Source organism: Talpa occidentalis, unplaced genomic scaffold (genome assembly GCF_014898055.3).
Source record: "Talpa occidentalis isolate TD23 unplaced genomic scaffold, MPIMG_talOcc4v2.1 talOcc4.15, whole genome shotgun sequence".
Lineage (NCBI taxonomy): Eukaryota > Metazoa > Chordata > Mammalia > Eulipotyphla > Talpidae > Talpa > Talpa occidentalis.
This window is the reverse complement of record NW_023601543.1, coordinates 8,673,423-8,690,139: the sequence shown is the minus strand read 5'-3', so window position 1 is coordinate 8,690,139 and position 16,717 is coordinate 8,673,423. Positions and strand designations below refer to the sequence as shown.

The 16,717-nt window shown below is 48.5% G+C and overlaps 1 protein-coding gene across 2 annotated transcripts in view; it reads right to left on the bottom strand.

The window, feature by feature from the left end:
* Positions 1-16,456, bottom strand: part of FGF13 (fibroblast growth factor 13) — a 424,287-nt gene extending 407,831 nt beyond the window's left edge. Inside the window, exon 1 of one of the 2 annotated variants that reach the window (XM_054695538.1) lies at positions 16,246-16,456. In XM_054695538.1, coding sequence (XP_054551513.1) covers positions 16,246-16,294 — 49 coding nt within the window. In that variant the 5' untranslated portion in view covers positions 16,295-16,456. The remainder of the gene's footprint in view (positions 1-16,245) is intronic. The other variant, XM_054695537.1, reaches the window with a different exon arrangement.
* Positions 16,457-16,717: the final 261 nt, after the last annotated feature.

The following is a 16,717-nucleotide window of genomic DNA, read 5'->3' as shown; positions in this document are numbered from 1 at the left end:
AGACTGGACTGAGGAAAGAAGACAGCCCTCGTCAAAGTGGGCACATACTTGAAGGCCCCAAGAGAACAAAAAGGCAGAGGAAGGGTCAATGCACTCTTTTTTGGCCTGGGACGTCCATCTTCTTCTGTCCTCTGACATCTATCTCAGCTCCTGGTTCTCACACCTTTGGGCTCTGGAACTTACAGCAGCCCCAAACCCTCAGGAGTTCTGCCTCAGACGGAGAGTGACAGCATCACCTCGCCTCATTCTCAAGCTCTCAGACTTGGTCTACATTATACCATTGACCTTCCTGGTTCTCCAGTTTGTAGATAGCAGATTCAGTCTCTGTGACCACATGAGTCAATTCCTACAATATACATTTCTTTCCATTTCTGAATCTATTGGTTCTGTTTCTCTGGAGAACCCTGATTTACACAGCCTACCATGAAATATTAATCAGCCTTTGAAAGCGAGAAATTAGTGACATGCTACGATATGGGGGGACCTTGAGGACATTATGCAGAAGGAAACAAGCCAGTCACAAGAGACAGATAGTATATGATTCCATTTACATGAGGTATCTGAAGTAGGCAAAGTCATGGAAACCGTGGAAGGGGGGGTTCCCTGGGGGTGTGGGGCAGGAATGAGGAGTTGTTTAATGGGGACAGAGTATCCATTTCACAAAATGCAAAAGTTCTGGAGATTGGCTGCACCACCATGTGAACCAAGCAGTCCTGAACCATACACTTAAAACCGGTTAAAACAGCAAACTTGTTGTTATGAGTATTTTATCACAGTTAGAAATAAAAGCATTTCTAAAAAGGATCCGGCTTTCAAGTTCCATGGTCATGAACCACTAGCCCAGGAACAAGAGGTTATGGCCTACAAAGGCGCCAAGTGTGTAACTTGCGTACAAATACATTACTCCAAGTAACGAAAGCTTCCCCATCTAATGCATAAATAGGAAAACACGCACTATTTCCAACCTTCTACTCATGGGGAAGTAGAAGGATATGAGAGGAGAGGAACACACTTCTTAAAACTCTTCTTGCCTTTGTGGGGAAAAACAATACAAGACATCTTATTTAGGTCACAGCAGTTACTGTAAACATCCTAAGGAAAGCTTATTAATAACAGCCACCCACAAAGGACCTGGTTTCAACCATGGAGTGTCATGAAGTTAGTGGAAGGAAGGCTGGAGGAAAAGTGCCTGGATTTTAGAAATTAGAATATGAGCATCCTTTTCTAGTTCCATTTAGATTTGCAAACAGAGCTGATATTTTAAATAAGGAATTTGGACTAGATGGTGTCGAGTCCAGAGGGGCTTCAACTCTAAATCATAATAACTAATCACTTTCTTTTCTTTTTTTTTAAAGATTTATTTATTCATGCATACAAGATCCGGGGTACCAGCTAGATGCTTGGGAGGGTAAGAGGATTCACTAGCAACAGAGCAGGGAACAGAACAGGCAGACTGACCGAAATACACTGCTGAGGGGAGCAGCGGGCGAGACGGGAGAGGTCTGCTGCGCCACATGGGACTCCTGCTGGCCTGCTGGTATCGAACCCGCGCCACAGAGGCTGTGGACAGCTCCACAGTGCAGCGCTGAACCACCTGTGCCACCAGGGGAGGCCACTAATCACTTTCTTGACTAAAGCATAAAGGTCAGAGAAGCATCCTAAACATTTATGCCAATCCTTGTGTCTGCTACCAGCAAAGGAGGCCTCCCACCTGAATGTATCGGTAAGGACTCGTGGAAATGCACGGGGCAAGGCCCTGCCAATGGCTTGCTCTGTGACCTTGAGTAATGGCTGTCTCTCTGTGGGCCCCATCCCTTCCTCCCTGTAATGGGAAGGCTGGACCCAATGGTTAGTATGGTGCCAATCAGCCGTTATCCTCTCTGATTAAGAACCCCGAGAAACCAGGACCTCCCTGGTGGTGCAAGGGGTTAACTCTCAGCACTATGAAGCTCTTGGCAGCCACTGCAGCAACAGTTCGATCCCCAGCCAGGAAGCTGACCCACATGGCACAGCAGACCTTTCCTGTCTTGCCCACTGCTCCCCTCAGCAGTATGTTTCAGTAGATCTGCCTGTTCTGCTCCCCACTCTGTCTCTTGTGAATCCTCTCACTCCCGCACCTCTGGCCTACACTCCAGCTCTCGTACGCATAAATAAATAAATCTTAAAAAAAAAAAAAAACCCAGATGGTCACGCATGGAGAAGGTGACCACACACATGCCACAGAATTGCACGCTCCGACATCATTAAAGTGGTCAATTGTCATGTTGTATATTTTATCACAATAAAATAATTTTAAAAACCTGGGAAGCAAAAGCAGCCACTGAGCAATAGTTCAGTATGGCTGGCAACCGAATGTTTCAACAAGAGGGCTGTGGACCTGGCTTTTAGTTCTTTTTTTTTTTAATCACGGAAACCTTAATCCCTAAAGAAACATACAGATACACCAGAGACAGTGCTACATCAGGGAAATGCAAATTAAAACTACAATGAGATACCATCTTACACCAGTGCGAATGGCACATATTAAAAAAACTAGCAACAACAAATGTTGGCGAGGTTGTGGAGAAAAGGAACTCTTCTGCACTGCTGGTGGGAGTGCAAACTGGTCCAACCACTATGGAGAGCTGTGTGGAGATTTCTTTTTTTTTTTTTTTTAAGATTTATTTATTTATTTATACAAGCACTTGGTACAGTCAGAAGCACAGGAAGGTGAGAGATTTCACCAGAGCCAGAGTGGGGAACAGAACAGGCAGACCGATGAAGCACACTGCTGAGGGAAGCAGCAGGCGCAGCAGGAGAGGTCTGTTGCGCCATGTGGGACCCACGCCTGCAGCCAGGGATCGAACTGGCACTGCAGAGGCTGCAGGCAGCTTCACAGCCCAGCGCTCAACCACTGCGCCACCAGGGGGAAGCCCTGTGTGGAGATTTCTTGACCTACTAAAGATAGAGCTTCCATATGATCCAGCAATTCCACTCCTAGGTATTTACCCAAAGGACACAGAAACATCCATTCCAAAGAACACCTGCACCCCTATGTTTATAGCAGCACTGTTTACAATAGCTAAGCTTTGGAAACAACCCAAATGCCCAAAAATAGATGACTGGATCAAGATGTGGTACATATACACCATGGAATATTACTCAGCAATCAAAAAAGATAAACACATGCAGTTTGCAGCAACATGGATGGAGCTGGAAGGGCTCATGCTCAGCAAAATAAGTCAGAAAGAAAAAGAAAAATACCAGATGGTCTCACTCATAGCAGGAATTTAGAAAACCTAAATATGGGACCAGGAAAAAGACTAATTAATACAAAGTAAAAATCAAAATCAACAAGCAACTATAAACCAGAGACACACTACCAGGGTGGTGGGGGGGGGGAGAGGAAGGATTCAGGTCAAAATAAGGGGGGGGAGCAATTGTATGGGGAATATAACCAAAATGAAAATGCATACATTGTGTAAAAATGAAAAATGATGTAAGAATTATATAAAATAAAATATTTTTAAAAAAGGAGAACTTTTCATAGAACAGTAACTCCCTCAATATGGTTACTCCCTCCCCATCACCATTTGAGCCTAATCCGTGTCTCACAGGCTTTCCTCCATGGAGCTTCCCTGACTGGCTGTGGTCAGGCGGATGCACCCCAAAATCTCAGGCTCAGCAGAGCAACCACCCTCAATTCATCCAGCCATGTAAACTAAGCAACTCAACTTCCGGATCAAAAGCAGGGGAACAAGTTTATTATCTTGAACCAGGTTTTCATATCCTAGAGAGAGGCTTCTGCACTGAAAATCAATACAAGATTTTTCAGGGTATTCAGTTTTGTCACTTGTCTGGAGACAATGGCATCAGAAAAGAGGATGAACTGTCTTCCTTCTCCTCCCTTTCGGTGCCTGCTGCCCTTTAAAGACGTGCTCTTTGTTCCATAAATTCAAAGGTTGCTTTTATGTCCAGTGGGGTGGAGGCAGAAAGCTGTGGGCTTTTTAGATGGTGAAATCTGTCAAAGTTCCAGGTTCTTGTGATACAAATCAGGTCATTCTATACAGTCCGAACCCCCAATTCCATAGGGGAAATAAAAAACATTTATAACTCAAAGGAACTAGCAGTAATAGGTCAATGCACTTGATTAGTCATGAACCATTGGCAGGGACACGGGGTGGAGCCTGGAGGCTGAGAAGGCGGAAGGGCACAGAGAGGTGGCCCGACCCTCTCACTCACACCACACTCCTCTGAGCAGATACCAGCACAAAACTGGTGTCCAAGATAGGGGATGCCCCTGCCCACCTGCTCTGGAACGGCAAAGGGCTCCCTCAGAAGTCTCACCACCACCCCCTTCTCCACCACACAGTCACCTACTCAAATCCAACCCACCAGAGGGTCAAAACGCTTGCCGCTCCCAGCTCACTCCCAGCATTCCCGGGTGTGGAAGGGCCCGCGCTTTGCCCTTCCCTTCCTTCTCAGACATTGTCTCCTCAAGAGAAGGCCACCGGAGGGAAAAGGCCAGGCTGCCAATAAGAGAAGAAGAGGCACGAAGGGAGAAAGGAGGCCTCCAAACAGAGCATGGGTGTGTAGAAGTCGAGCTGGGGAGGACTTCAGAGAAATTTCCTTGACCCCAAGAGAAAACTGGGGGCCTAAAAGCACACAGTTCATTGACAACCACGCTGGTGGAGAGGCAGGGCGCCTCCTCACTTAACAGTTCTGGAGTCTCTGAGTCCTTCGAAAGCTGCTGAAACCTATGGATCCCATCCACCAAGAAAACATGTTTTGATGCATAATTTCTTGGGTCCCGTAATGTCTCCAGGACAACATCTCCCCCAATTGCCTGATGACATGAATCACCTAGACACCTGTCTACAATTCAGAATCCCAAGCCCTTCCTACAATTCTGCGCCATCGGATCTGGGGTGGGGTTAACCTATTTATTATTTCTTTTTTTTGGACAAACTGTACAGGTAACTCTTCACTTCAGGAAGGTCTAAAAAGCAATGTGTCAGGACAGGGAGTCCCTAATCCGGCTGTGCATTAGAGTCATTTGAGAAGATCTACCAAATCTACTGAACCACATCCCCCTGGTGAAGGTGGCTGTGTGGCAGGGGATGCTGATGCCTGTGAAGGTTTGGGAACCATTTTGGGTCCTTTGACCCAAAACGAATAATCCACGTCTGACTCCATCCAGGCTGCCTCTTTGGTAGGTGGCCTGGCCAGGGCCCCAACGGCCCTGGTGGGCACTGGGTCTCCGCTGCTAGATGTGCGACCAAATGAGCACATGCTTCACGCCTGTAAGTCTGGCTCCTTGCAGTCAACCTGCTAAATATCACCTCCTAGAAGGCAGGAATTTCTGTTCTGTTCACTGTTGTATCCTCAGTGTCTACACAGCAGTAGCTACCTTATAAAAGGCTGTGTAGATATTGAGTGAATTAATGGACAAATTAATTAAAGCATGGATTAGTTGAACCCAAATCCAGTAAGTGGGAGTATGACTGTCAGACAAATGTGTGATTCTCTAGATTTCTGTGGCAAGTGCTCTAACAAGAACCTTCTCTCTGGAATGATCAATATGAAAATGACTCCTACTTTAGCAACATTATCAATATCACCATTCCCCAAATTCTAGGCAGCTGGCACTGTCTTTAGTGTTTTCTATACATTATCCTATGCCATCTTTAAAAGAAGCACGTGAGATAAATATAAAACTCTCCATCTTGGAGAGGCTTATGTAGGTTATTGGCCTGAGAACACATGGTGAGGAACTTTGATGTGAACCCAAGTCTAAAATCCATGCTTTTCATCAGGTAGCCACTTTTACCAGAAGATGGCCTTTTGTGAAATACAATTATATTCTAAACTAAATTAGTCATATTTAACCCATATGGAGGGCTGCTATCATTCTAAGGGCACTGGTATTGGTTACAATTTCAAAGAGCATTTCACGAAACCTAAGGATACTGAGCCCTGTCATTTTTTTTTTTTAATTATGAAGATTTTTTTTTAAAGATTTATTTATTTATTTATACAAGCACTGGGTACAGTCAGAAGCACGAGAGGGTGAGAGAATTCACCAGAGCCAGAGCAGGGAGCACAACAGGCAGACTGACGAAGTTCACTACTGAGGGGAGCAGCGGGCGACAGGAGAGGTCTGCGCACCATGTGGGACCCTCGCCCAGTGGCCAGGGATGGAACTGGTGCTGCAGAGGCTGTGGGCAGCTTCGCAACCCAGCGCTCAACTGCTGCGCCACTGGGGAGGCCCTGAGCCCTGTCATTAAGTAACACATTTATTGAGCACCGGTTTTGTGAAAAGGGCCCTAGTTGGAGATGAAATCTAAGCAGGTGAACAGTTAATCATGGGGTTTATTCAAAGTAACCCATGGATATTGTCAGATGGGTAACCTGGAAGCCCAGGGCAGGGAGTTAGCAGTCCTGCTGGGAAGTTTGTAAAAGACAGCTTTCCTGGAGGACTGGGGTTTAGCTTGGAGGTGAAGGATTATAAAATGCAGAAATAATAGGTAGCACATTCTAGATCAAGGAATGCTTGGAGCTGGAGCAGAAAGGTCAGGTAGAAGATGCCCCATGAACGATGCTTTCTGTATATTCTCTTTTATTATGTCATTAATATCAATTATGCCCACTGCAGAGAGAATAGAAGGTCCCAATAAAAACTCCACTTATTCTATAACCGAGAGATTCCTTTTGGATTCTTTCAGGATTTATTCTAAGCGTATGTGTATATTTACTTAGACAAATGAGTCTTGTCTGCACGCATTTATATTTACTGATTTATACAGGCATATATGTACCTTCATATATGTCCATTTATAAAATACTACTAATGTTTGTGAAGGCTGATGAGGATTGCAAGGCTGTACAGAAAAATTTGCACACCCACAATACAAAATCCCCTCTCCCCTTTGTTACCCGGAAGTCCACACCCTCAACGCACAATGAAAATGATTGTGCAGAAAATTATTTCATAACATTGAGAAACATTCTAACATGATGAGAAAAAAAGAGCAGATTATGGCATAAACTATTCCACGATCCCACATGTAGATTGAAAGATGGTCAATTTCCCACATACATGTGTCTTACAGTAAGCAGGGAAAAGATACTGCAAGGAAAAATCTCAAAAAGTCAACCCAGCAGTGGAAGATATTTTCTTCTATCTGCTCTTATGATTCCCCCAAGTGTCCCCAGTAGACCTGCATTAGTTGGTCATCTGCACAAAAGCCAAGCAATGAAACATAAGCCATACAGAAGCACACCAGTCAAAGCAAAACGGCCCTGAGCGCGCTGCTCAAGATGTAGCCTGGGGTTTTGAACCGCAGAAACAGATTTAACATTGACCAGAAGACAGAGCCAGCCAAGCTCTGGGGGGTGGGCCAAGCCCAGACTTGAAGGCTAGGATTGGGATCCGCCTCGGAGGCGGCGGCGGGTGGGTCGGGTCCGGACAGCGAGCGGGGCTGCGGGCTGGGGAGGGGGCTTTCCCGGGCCCATCGGGCGGCGCCACCCCAGCGCCGGCTCCCACCCGCTGCAGAGCGCCGCTCGGCCGCCCCCGGCGCCCGGACCCCTCCTGGCCGGCGTCCCCCACGGGCGCCCCGGGCAAGGGGACAAGCCCTCCGCCGCCCGCCCAGAAGGAGCTTTGTCATGCCCGGCGCCCCGCTGCTCTTCGCCAAGTTTCACCTTTGGTGACACAACTTTTCCGTGTTGCTTTTTTAGGCAACCGCCACATCACGAGGCTCATGAGCACACCGAGCTTTGGAGGCGACCCGCCCGCCAGATGCACAGCGCCGGGGACGCTGGTTAACCCGCCCGCCGAGCGCGGCCGCCCGAGCCCCGCTAGTGTGCGGTGCCCAGCTCGCCTGGCGGCCACCGGAGGCTCCCGGGAAGGAGAGCATCCAGGAACGCCCACCCCACCGGCTTCTAGAAGGGCTCCCGTTGTTCCCCAGAGCCGTGAAAAGCACACACCGAGGCAGGAGCTCTGGGGAGCGGTGATGTGCAGCGAACCCCCCCCCCCCAAGGGGAGAGGCTAGCGAACCCGGAGAGAAATCAAAGGCAAAATAAGCAGGTCAATTCCCACTACTTTCAAAGTCAGGCTTGAAAGAAGATTCTGAAAATACCCATCGGCATAGTCAAGAACTGCACATGGCCTGCCTTCTTTCAGCTGTTTACTTCTACTTTCAACAGAAAGATAAATATTTTAAGAACTCTGTTTACAAGTCCCAGCTCAAGAGCAGTAGAGCTGCCACACCTAGGTAACTGGGGGGGATGTGTGAGAAGTGGGTTTCACGTTTGTTATTAAACTTACCTATAACCATGCAGCAGCCCCGTCACTGTTAATTACGGCTGTTAAACATAGGTTGTGCAGCCCAGAGAAACACGACATGATTCCTAAGTTTGAGGACTATAATTAATATGCTCCTTCAAGGCGTGTCTGTGTTAACAAGATATATTTTTGGAAATATTATCTAACTGAAGGCAGCATAAATAGTATAAAAAATAAAGCTCGCACTTTTTTTATTTTTCCATTTAAAATGAGTTATATAATAAGTAGTGAAAGGCATCTTCCATGGAGCCACACTTGAAGGGGGATTTATGTCGCTGGGGTTAATATAGCAATCAAGGGAGAAAATTCCAGAAATGGACTCCTCCAAAGAGTCCAGCATACCCCATGGAACCAACCCCACTGGGTAAATGAAAACCACTGACATCTGTTGACAAGAAAAGGAGGAAGAGAGAACAGGGTTGAGAAAGAATGACAGAAGAGAAAGGAGGTGTTATTCGGATGCGAGACAGACTGGAAGCATATGCCATGTAATGGGGGGCAAAAATAAACAGCTGGAGTTCTACCCACCAGTGAACTCAGAGGAAATGAAATCTCTAGAAGGCAGGTACAACAGGCTCCCAGACAGTTCTAGAAAAAAAGTACTGAGCCACGGTTTTCAGACAGAGGAGGCTTAAGTCTTCAAAGGCAGAGTCCTGAGACCCGGTAGAGATGGTTCAGAGAAAGGGCCAAGCGGGGGGCAAGGCACCTTCAAAAGCGGAAAGTCAGATTGTCCAAGGCCAAAGGGGAAAGAAGGGGCACCCCTGAAGTAGGACGCTGTTTCCTATCCTGTCCGTACGCCCGAGCTGAACACAGTGCCCGCGATGCAAAAGTCACTCAAGAAATGAGCCGAGCATCTGTGTGCTGAACCAAGACCGCAGCCCTGCAGCGGCCACGCATGTAAGCTTGTAAACACCCGGAGTAGGTCCACTTTGCAAAGGGGAAATCGTCTTATCTTTGTGCAAGCCTGGATTAGACAGGACTCAGCGGCGCCACCTCTGGCGGGAGTATCACATAATGGCTCCAAGGGGGCGCAAAGGCTTCCTTACTGCGCCATCTAGCAAGGTGAGTGACCTCAGGCAGCTTCGATCTCTCAGCTTAGGTTTTTCCATCTGTCAAATGGGAGTAATAAGAGTATGCATGTCTAGCCTCCGTGGATTTTTATCAAGATTTCTTTAGCTATTTTGTGTCAAATCTCTGGCATATGGTGAATGTGCCTGTCTAGAACTCTGACCAAAATCACTTCCCCAACCCATCCAGGTGTCAGAAAGTCAATCATTGACATAATTCCTTTGGGTTAAAGCTCTGCCTACCGCAATCCTGAGTTAAAATGTAAATATCCCCAGGCACCTATTAGATTAAGCCACAAGGAATCAATGACAGAGCCTTTCTCCTCCACCACACAGCTTTCCTACAAGACAAACCAGAAATTAACGCAGCACAGGGCCAGTGAGTTTTGATGTGTGGGGTGCATGCATTCCACAACCATTTCTATATACCAATGCTTGGCATGACAATGCCAAGCACTGTGCTGGCACCGTGCAACCCACTATCTCTGTGACCTCCTACAAACTACGGAAGCTCTGGAAACTTCAATTTTGTCATCTCTAATGGCCATAAATATGAATCAAAACTTCATTTGACTGTCCTCGGAATAGAATGGGCTATAGGTAAAAATAATGTAGGCCTTGTAAATAGCAAGCTACCACAATAACAACAATAACTGCTCATTACCGTTCTTGTTATGAAACAATGAATAACACAGAGGGTGGCTTACAGAAACTCCTTACCTCACCTAGATCATTCAAGAACTACTCAATGGGGGCCCATCAACCCCAAGAGCCTGCTCAAAACCCCTAATGTGTGGCAGAGTGGGGATCTTCCAAGAAACCAGGGGGGAGACCTAGAGAAGGGGTGTCAAGCCAGAAAGGAAGCCGGCTGAGAGGGGAGGGAATCAGACACTCCGAGTGCATTCACTGCGTGACTGCATTAGTTTCACACCAATATCAGGCAAAACAAATACAGAATGAGAGAAATCACAACGTCAGTTGCGAACTGGGACTAACGAGAGAAGTCTATATAAGAACTTCAGGGGAGACCAAAACATTCAATATCTTGATTTTGGTGCTGATTGTATGGGTGTAAATCTTCCTGAAAATTCAACAAGCAGCATATTTCACATCTGCACATGTGACTGTATATCATCTCCCATTGTGAAAAACGAATTTGGGCTCCTGCTATTGTTGTTTTTAATGAACTCTTTGCTAATTTGGCCTCTGACCAGACCTGTCTCTCACCAGAGTTTTTCTTTCTCCCCATGCCCTACTGACAGACATTCCTTTGGGACAAAGTGATTGCTCACACCAAAGCTTAAGTCCCTGCAGAGAAGGCTAACCAATAGCAGGCAGATCAAGCAAGTGACCCAACTCAGTCCAGTCCTACAGCACCTTCTGGAATGTCACCCAAACCTTGCACTGACCAAAGCCAAGGGTGCTGGCCATTGTAGAAAAAGCCACAAGGACACTGCCTATCTTCTGCTCTGTTTCTGCGGGGGAGGGGACACTAATACTATTTCCATTGGAAAATCAATGTCAAAAGTAATTTAAAAGGGCAGAGGCAAGAGTGGCCATGAGAACTGCTTTACAGTGAGCTCAGCATCCAGGAACTGTACAATAAGTTCGGCTTAGTGTTTATTACAAACCCAGATCCTTAATAAAATGGGCCATTGCATAGCCACTGTGCCCCAAGTATTGAAAATTTTTCAATCTGAAGGCTGTCTTCTAACATAAGCCCCTCCCCCATCCCCTTTCAGGGTTCATACCCTGGAAAACACTACTTTAGAGCACAATCAATAGTGAAGCAGTTCAAGGAGAAATTAGACCAGCAAGCTGGTGGACATCATTACTAGATACTATTTCACTTCCTTTAGGAAATTAGTCCATTTCCCCAGAACGCCACATCCCTCAGAAATGCTTCATCAAGTGACAGCATTCACCAAAGTGATAAAATGCCACATTAAGAAAATGTCAGAAATCTGATTCAAGGTTGTAAAAATGGTGTATCACAAATAGACAAGCTACATTTCAAGTTGATGAGACTAAGATGAAGCACGTTAATGCAGGACAATGAACTTGAAGCCCTCAGCCTGTGCTGAGACATCCTGGTGCTAAACATGTCCTCTGGATCAGGAAGCCTGCACTGGTGTCTGCACACGCTGATGGACACAGAAGCGGGCCGTCTCTGCTAACTGTGCAGACCGCTGCATGCACCTTGTCTTCACATGGCAAAGATCATGTTAAGCTTCCTAAGGTAATAGATAGGTAGGTCCTCCTCCTCCCACCACACTTTAATTCATGTTAGTTTTTTCCTCCTTGAAATTGTTAAATCTTAGCAATTATTTCCTATTCCTCTCAAATTGCTTGACTCCAAAAATATAAGTCATAATGAGACACAAGAAAGCCTTTTCATTGGAAATAGCTGAAGAGCCGCACATATTCCGGTAGATCTGTGTGGACTGCAATTCCCAGAATGAGGAGTTTATTTGAACATAAAACAGCACAGCTGCAAAGAGACCTGGACTGTTAACAGTTTCATCTCCCTACTCAGGAATCAGCCCTTCTGCTCACCACCAGACCCCCTGATGCCGAGTCTCTTCCCTTCTGTTCTCTAGGCGAGGACCCTGACCTCTCCATCACCCCCATGACACCCCACTTTCTACCTTTCCCCCAGGCCCCAACCAGCACCCATTGCCACATCCCACCTCACCCACAGCTGCAGCCCAAGGAGCTACCATCACTCCTCTTAACACCTTGAACAATGCTGGAAAGCGATTTGGCGGAAGTAACAATACTAAGTAAGGGTGAAGATATGGTCCCCCAATTTGATCCCCCCTCTAATTTCTGCCTGTCAGTGAGGAAGCCACACACCAATAGAAATAATAATGAAGAGAATGTGGGGCCATCCTCTGCACCTATACCCCAAACTGACTAACCTATCTGATTGGAGATCTCCCTGGCCAAATCCCCTCACTGCAGCTGGGATGAAGAACAGGAGGAAAAACACAGAAGAAAATTGGGGCTTCGATACTTCATAAAACCACCAGCCCATGATGATCTAGTTACAAGGTTAAAAAAAAAAAAAACAATCAAGCCCCTACACAGTAGGTTGTTTATGATTGTTCATTTTTAATGAGTGGTCACCAGTGGGTAAAATACTTCTAAACACCTGCTTCACGTGGCCCAAGACTGAGAAAGACACTTAACAACCTGTTACAGAAATTCACCAAGACCTAGAGGTCTTTTTGGAATGGACTCAGGGGTCAGGACTCAGTATGCTGGCTGCATGACCGCAGTATCCTAGCCTGCTTAGATTTTGTAGAGAGGTAACCAGAAAGGCCTGGAAGTAAACAGAGCTGAGCTTTCCCCTCCATGCATGTGGGCACCGCCATCCACTGCAGCAACAGCTGTGCAAGGGGCCAGCTTCTGGCATCCCGCACGGAACTGTCCTCCTGCCCAGCAGCTGGCCAGCAGAGACCCAGCCCAAACTAGCACCATGTCACTAAGAGAACCCACATGGCCCTGACACTGGCCTGGATGTGATGGCAGGCTGGCTAGTTGTTGGAAAAAGCACACCCAGCTCCAAACATGTAGCTACAAACCCAATGACAGGTTTGAAATGGACTCTTGGTGGGCACTCCATCCCCAAATGCCTTGGTTTTATCAGTAGCAGGCTACACATTTCCCAAATGCCACAGGAGCAGCAAACCAGACAGAGTCTTAAGTGACTTTTCCAACAGAGAGTTGCTGAAAAGATCTTATGCGACAAGGTAGGAGCAAATATCAGCTTGAAGGAAGAAGCTATTGGGCTTTCTTCCCTGAAATGGAAATCAGTTCCCCTGTTAGGAGCTGAGCAGACCCAACGATCTACACTTTTCTGCCAATGTAAAAGTTAGCACAAAGCCTAAACAATTCCAGAAAGGTGATTGGCTGTACAAGAGGCCATCTTAACAGTCTGAAGCAGAATCAAGATCCCCTTTCCAAAAAAGAACAGCCTTATCTTGTCTGGTGACATTATTGAAAAGGGTATCAGAAAATATCATTGTCCATCACTGGTCTTAACCCCATGAGTTGAAGAAAATGCCATTTAAAAAGACAACCAGCAACTTACATGGTCTGAAAGGCGTGCTTCAGTCAGCAGTACAAGATAACTGACCGATCACCTATTGTCTGCACTTCCAAACTCTGTAACACTGTTCTCTCTATAATCTACGTAGTTATGACAGGCTGTGGGCATGAACCCGCAATGATGGGGTGGGAGGCAGAATTTAAACGAGCAGTAGGCCCTGAAAACAGATTAGGCATTTCCTGTCAACTGCTAGTACATTAGCGGACTTGACTCAATCATTTGCCACACCATTGTTCAAAATTACATGTGTGTAGGTCCAAGGTAAGGATAAAATGTTCAATCCTACATCACTAGGAATGTGCTCAGGAGTCCCTTAAAAATTCAAAACTAGTGTAAATTTAGAGGAAATTTCTAAATGACCAAACCTCTTCATGAATATGGTCCATACACTTTGTTGGTCAAAAATATAAACAGACCTGGTATTTGTCACCTTTAACATAAAAAGCAATCTTGAATTTTGAGTCAAATAAGATTTTCGAGATACCTGAGAGAAAATACAACTCTTAGGTATTCACTAGTTTGAAAGAGCTCTGATTCAACTGCCAACGGGAAGCAGAAATGGGACTCTGACCCTTAGCAGTCAAGATTCCAGTCTCTACAGGGAAGTAAACTCCCTTCTTAAAAGTTGCCTTAGAAAATTAATTTATTGTAATTACAACCATGATTCCAAATGCTAATGACACAATTGCTGCAAAGATACTGTGTTTCAAATGTGGTGAGTCAACTTAAAAAAAATGTTGCCCTATACCTAGTAAATGTTGTCAGTATTGAGTTACAGAAACCCACCCCAAAGCTTCCAAGTTTGTCGGTCCATTCTGGACAGTTACAAATTAAACAGCAACCCATATTCTGTGAATGAATTAGGTTTCAGGGTCCTCCCAAAGGCAGCCAAAAATAAGCCTCAGGTAACCAACCACCTGATGGAAATCAGGAATCAAAATTCCAAAGTCAAACTTGAAATACTTCCAGGTGCTAATGGAGAAACACACAGGTGTCTAAGTCAAGTGGGTATTACCATCATCAATCCCCTGTAACTTTTCTGGGCCCTCACTGAAAACTAAAACCTATTCACAACACTAAAGATGTCTTCTCATAAGAATGGCTGTTTAAGACGCATTCCAATTAGAAAAGCTCTGGAAATGTGTAGCAGGAGTTGCAATTTCCAGTGACTGGATTTAGCTGTGCTCCTCAGACAGTGGGTTCTCCTGGTTCCGAAAGGGTGAAGGCTAGCCTGGACCCAGGCCACTGGCAACATATCTGGAGACAACAGCGCCTTAGAACTGCAGATCTAACCCCCTCCTCAAACTTGCTGAACCTTTCCTCGACGCTTTGCCTAGTTGGAGGAGAAACCGCTCCATTTAGAAGTAAAAGAAAGGCCCTGAGCGGAAGACTTTGACAACTTTCCGCGGGGGAGGGATGGCGCTGGCCTAAAATCTCTGTAGAAAGCAAGCACGGAGAGATGGGGAGAAGCAAGAAAGAGATGAGAAAAAGGAATAGGAGGGAAGGGAGCCCCACAGGGTCAGGGAGGCACCGGGGCCCAGTTAAGTGAAAGCTGGGGCTCCCTATCCCCGCCCCCAAGGTGCACTTGTGCAGGGTGGGCTCTTCGAGGACCGCTGCGCTTTGGCGCGCCTGGGGCCCTCAGGGCGGTGCAGCTCACTCCAGCTCCTGCCGTGGCCATTCTGGACATGTGCACCGCGGCACCTGCTGTTCCCACTGCTCTACCACACCCCCTCTCTGTGCGTGTGTCTGCGCCGTGGGCTCCAGAGATGCAGTCTCTAGTTTCCATTCCGGAGCTAAGCCGGGTCCTCAGCGAGGCAACTGGCAGAACTGGGGGCGTGGAGAGGCGATGCCCCCTGGTTTGCGTTCTCCCTAGGGAAAGGAGCCCCGCTCGGCTGTGCCTCCCAACCAGCGCGAGGCCCCAGGGCAAGACGCGCACTCCGGGGGACGGCCGCGGCGCGCCCCGGGCCAGGTGGCTGAACCCAGTGCGGGAAGGGAGGGGCAGCCCCCTCCCCAAGGAGGCCCGCTCCCACTGGGCAGTACAGGCGAGGGGACAGCAGCCTTTGTTCTCCGGGGCTTGGCGAGGCTGCGCTGTCAAGACGCAGCGCGGGCGGCGCCGGGGCACCGGGATTGCTCACTTTTGCACGCAGCGTGTGTAACATTACCAGCTTCTGCCTTGGGGGGGGGCTGGGAAGGTAGAGAGTTGGGGAGTAAGAGATGTAAGGCTAAAGGAGCAAGGGGGGAGGGGTGGTGCATCTCGGCCAGGCTCTTTGTTTGCATTGGGGGCGGGGAGAGGGTGTCGGAGGTGGGTTCGAGCTGGGGTTCTGAGAGGGGGCAGATTCCTGAGTATGTCACCGTGTTGCACCCGCTCAGCACACATAGGCACACTCGCGCACACGCACACACAAGCACCCAAGACAGGCGGCCGGCCGACAGCAGGCAGCGCGGCTTCGGGCGCTCGGGCTGCAGCGGCTCGGGCTGCCCGCAGCGCCACCACGGTGCGTCCAGAGGGGAGTGGAAGAGGCTGGAGGCGCTCGCGGACCGACCGTTCCACGAGGAAGGAGGGAAAGTGGTGCAAACCCAGACCTCGCCAGCGGCTCCGCCCCCCTTCTCGCTCGGGGTCGCGGAGGTCAAGGCCAGCTTAGGCTCGGGGCGGGAGGCCGGGGGCCGCGGGCGGGCGGCGCGCCCGGAGGGGCCGGGGGAGCGAGGGAAGGGCCGGCGGCGGGCGCGGCGGGAGGGCTTACCCTTGGAAGCATCTTTCTCCTCTTTGGGCTTGGTCACCTTTCCACTCATAGAGCCCAGCTTGCTCGAGCGGGGTCGCGCTGCACACGGAAGTCCTCGCCGCGCGGGCCGGACTTGGGGGAGTGATGCGGGCGGCAAGTGGCGACCGCGAGCTGCCCTCGGTGTGGCTCGGGGCGGGATCCGCTCTTCCCCAGCGCTGCCGCCGCCGCCGCCGCTGCCTGCGAGAGTGGGAAGGAAAGCAGAGGGGTGAAGGAGGAGCCGCCGCCGCCGCCGCCGCCGCCGCCGCCTGCCTGAGCGGCCGGCCGGGAGGAGCCGCTCGCCTCGCTCGAGAAGTGAACAAAGCGGCGCGGCGCTCCCTGCGCGCCCCGCGCCCCCCGGGCCGCCGCCAAGTGTGGCCGGGACGCCCGGGTTCGCCCGCCCGGGGAGTTGCCAGGCTGCCTCCCGCGCGCCGGCGGGCGGCCCTCCCCCGCCTGT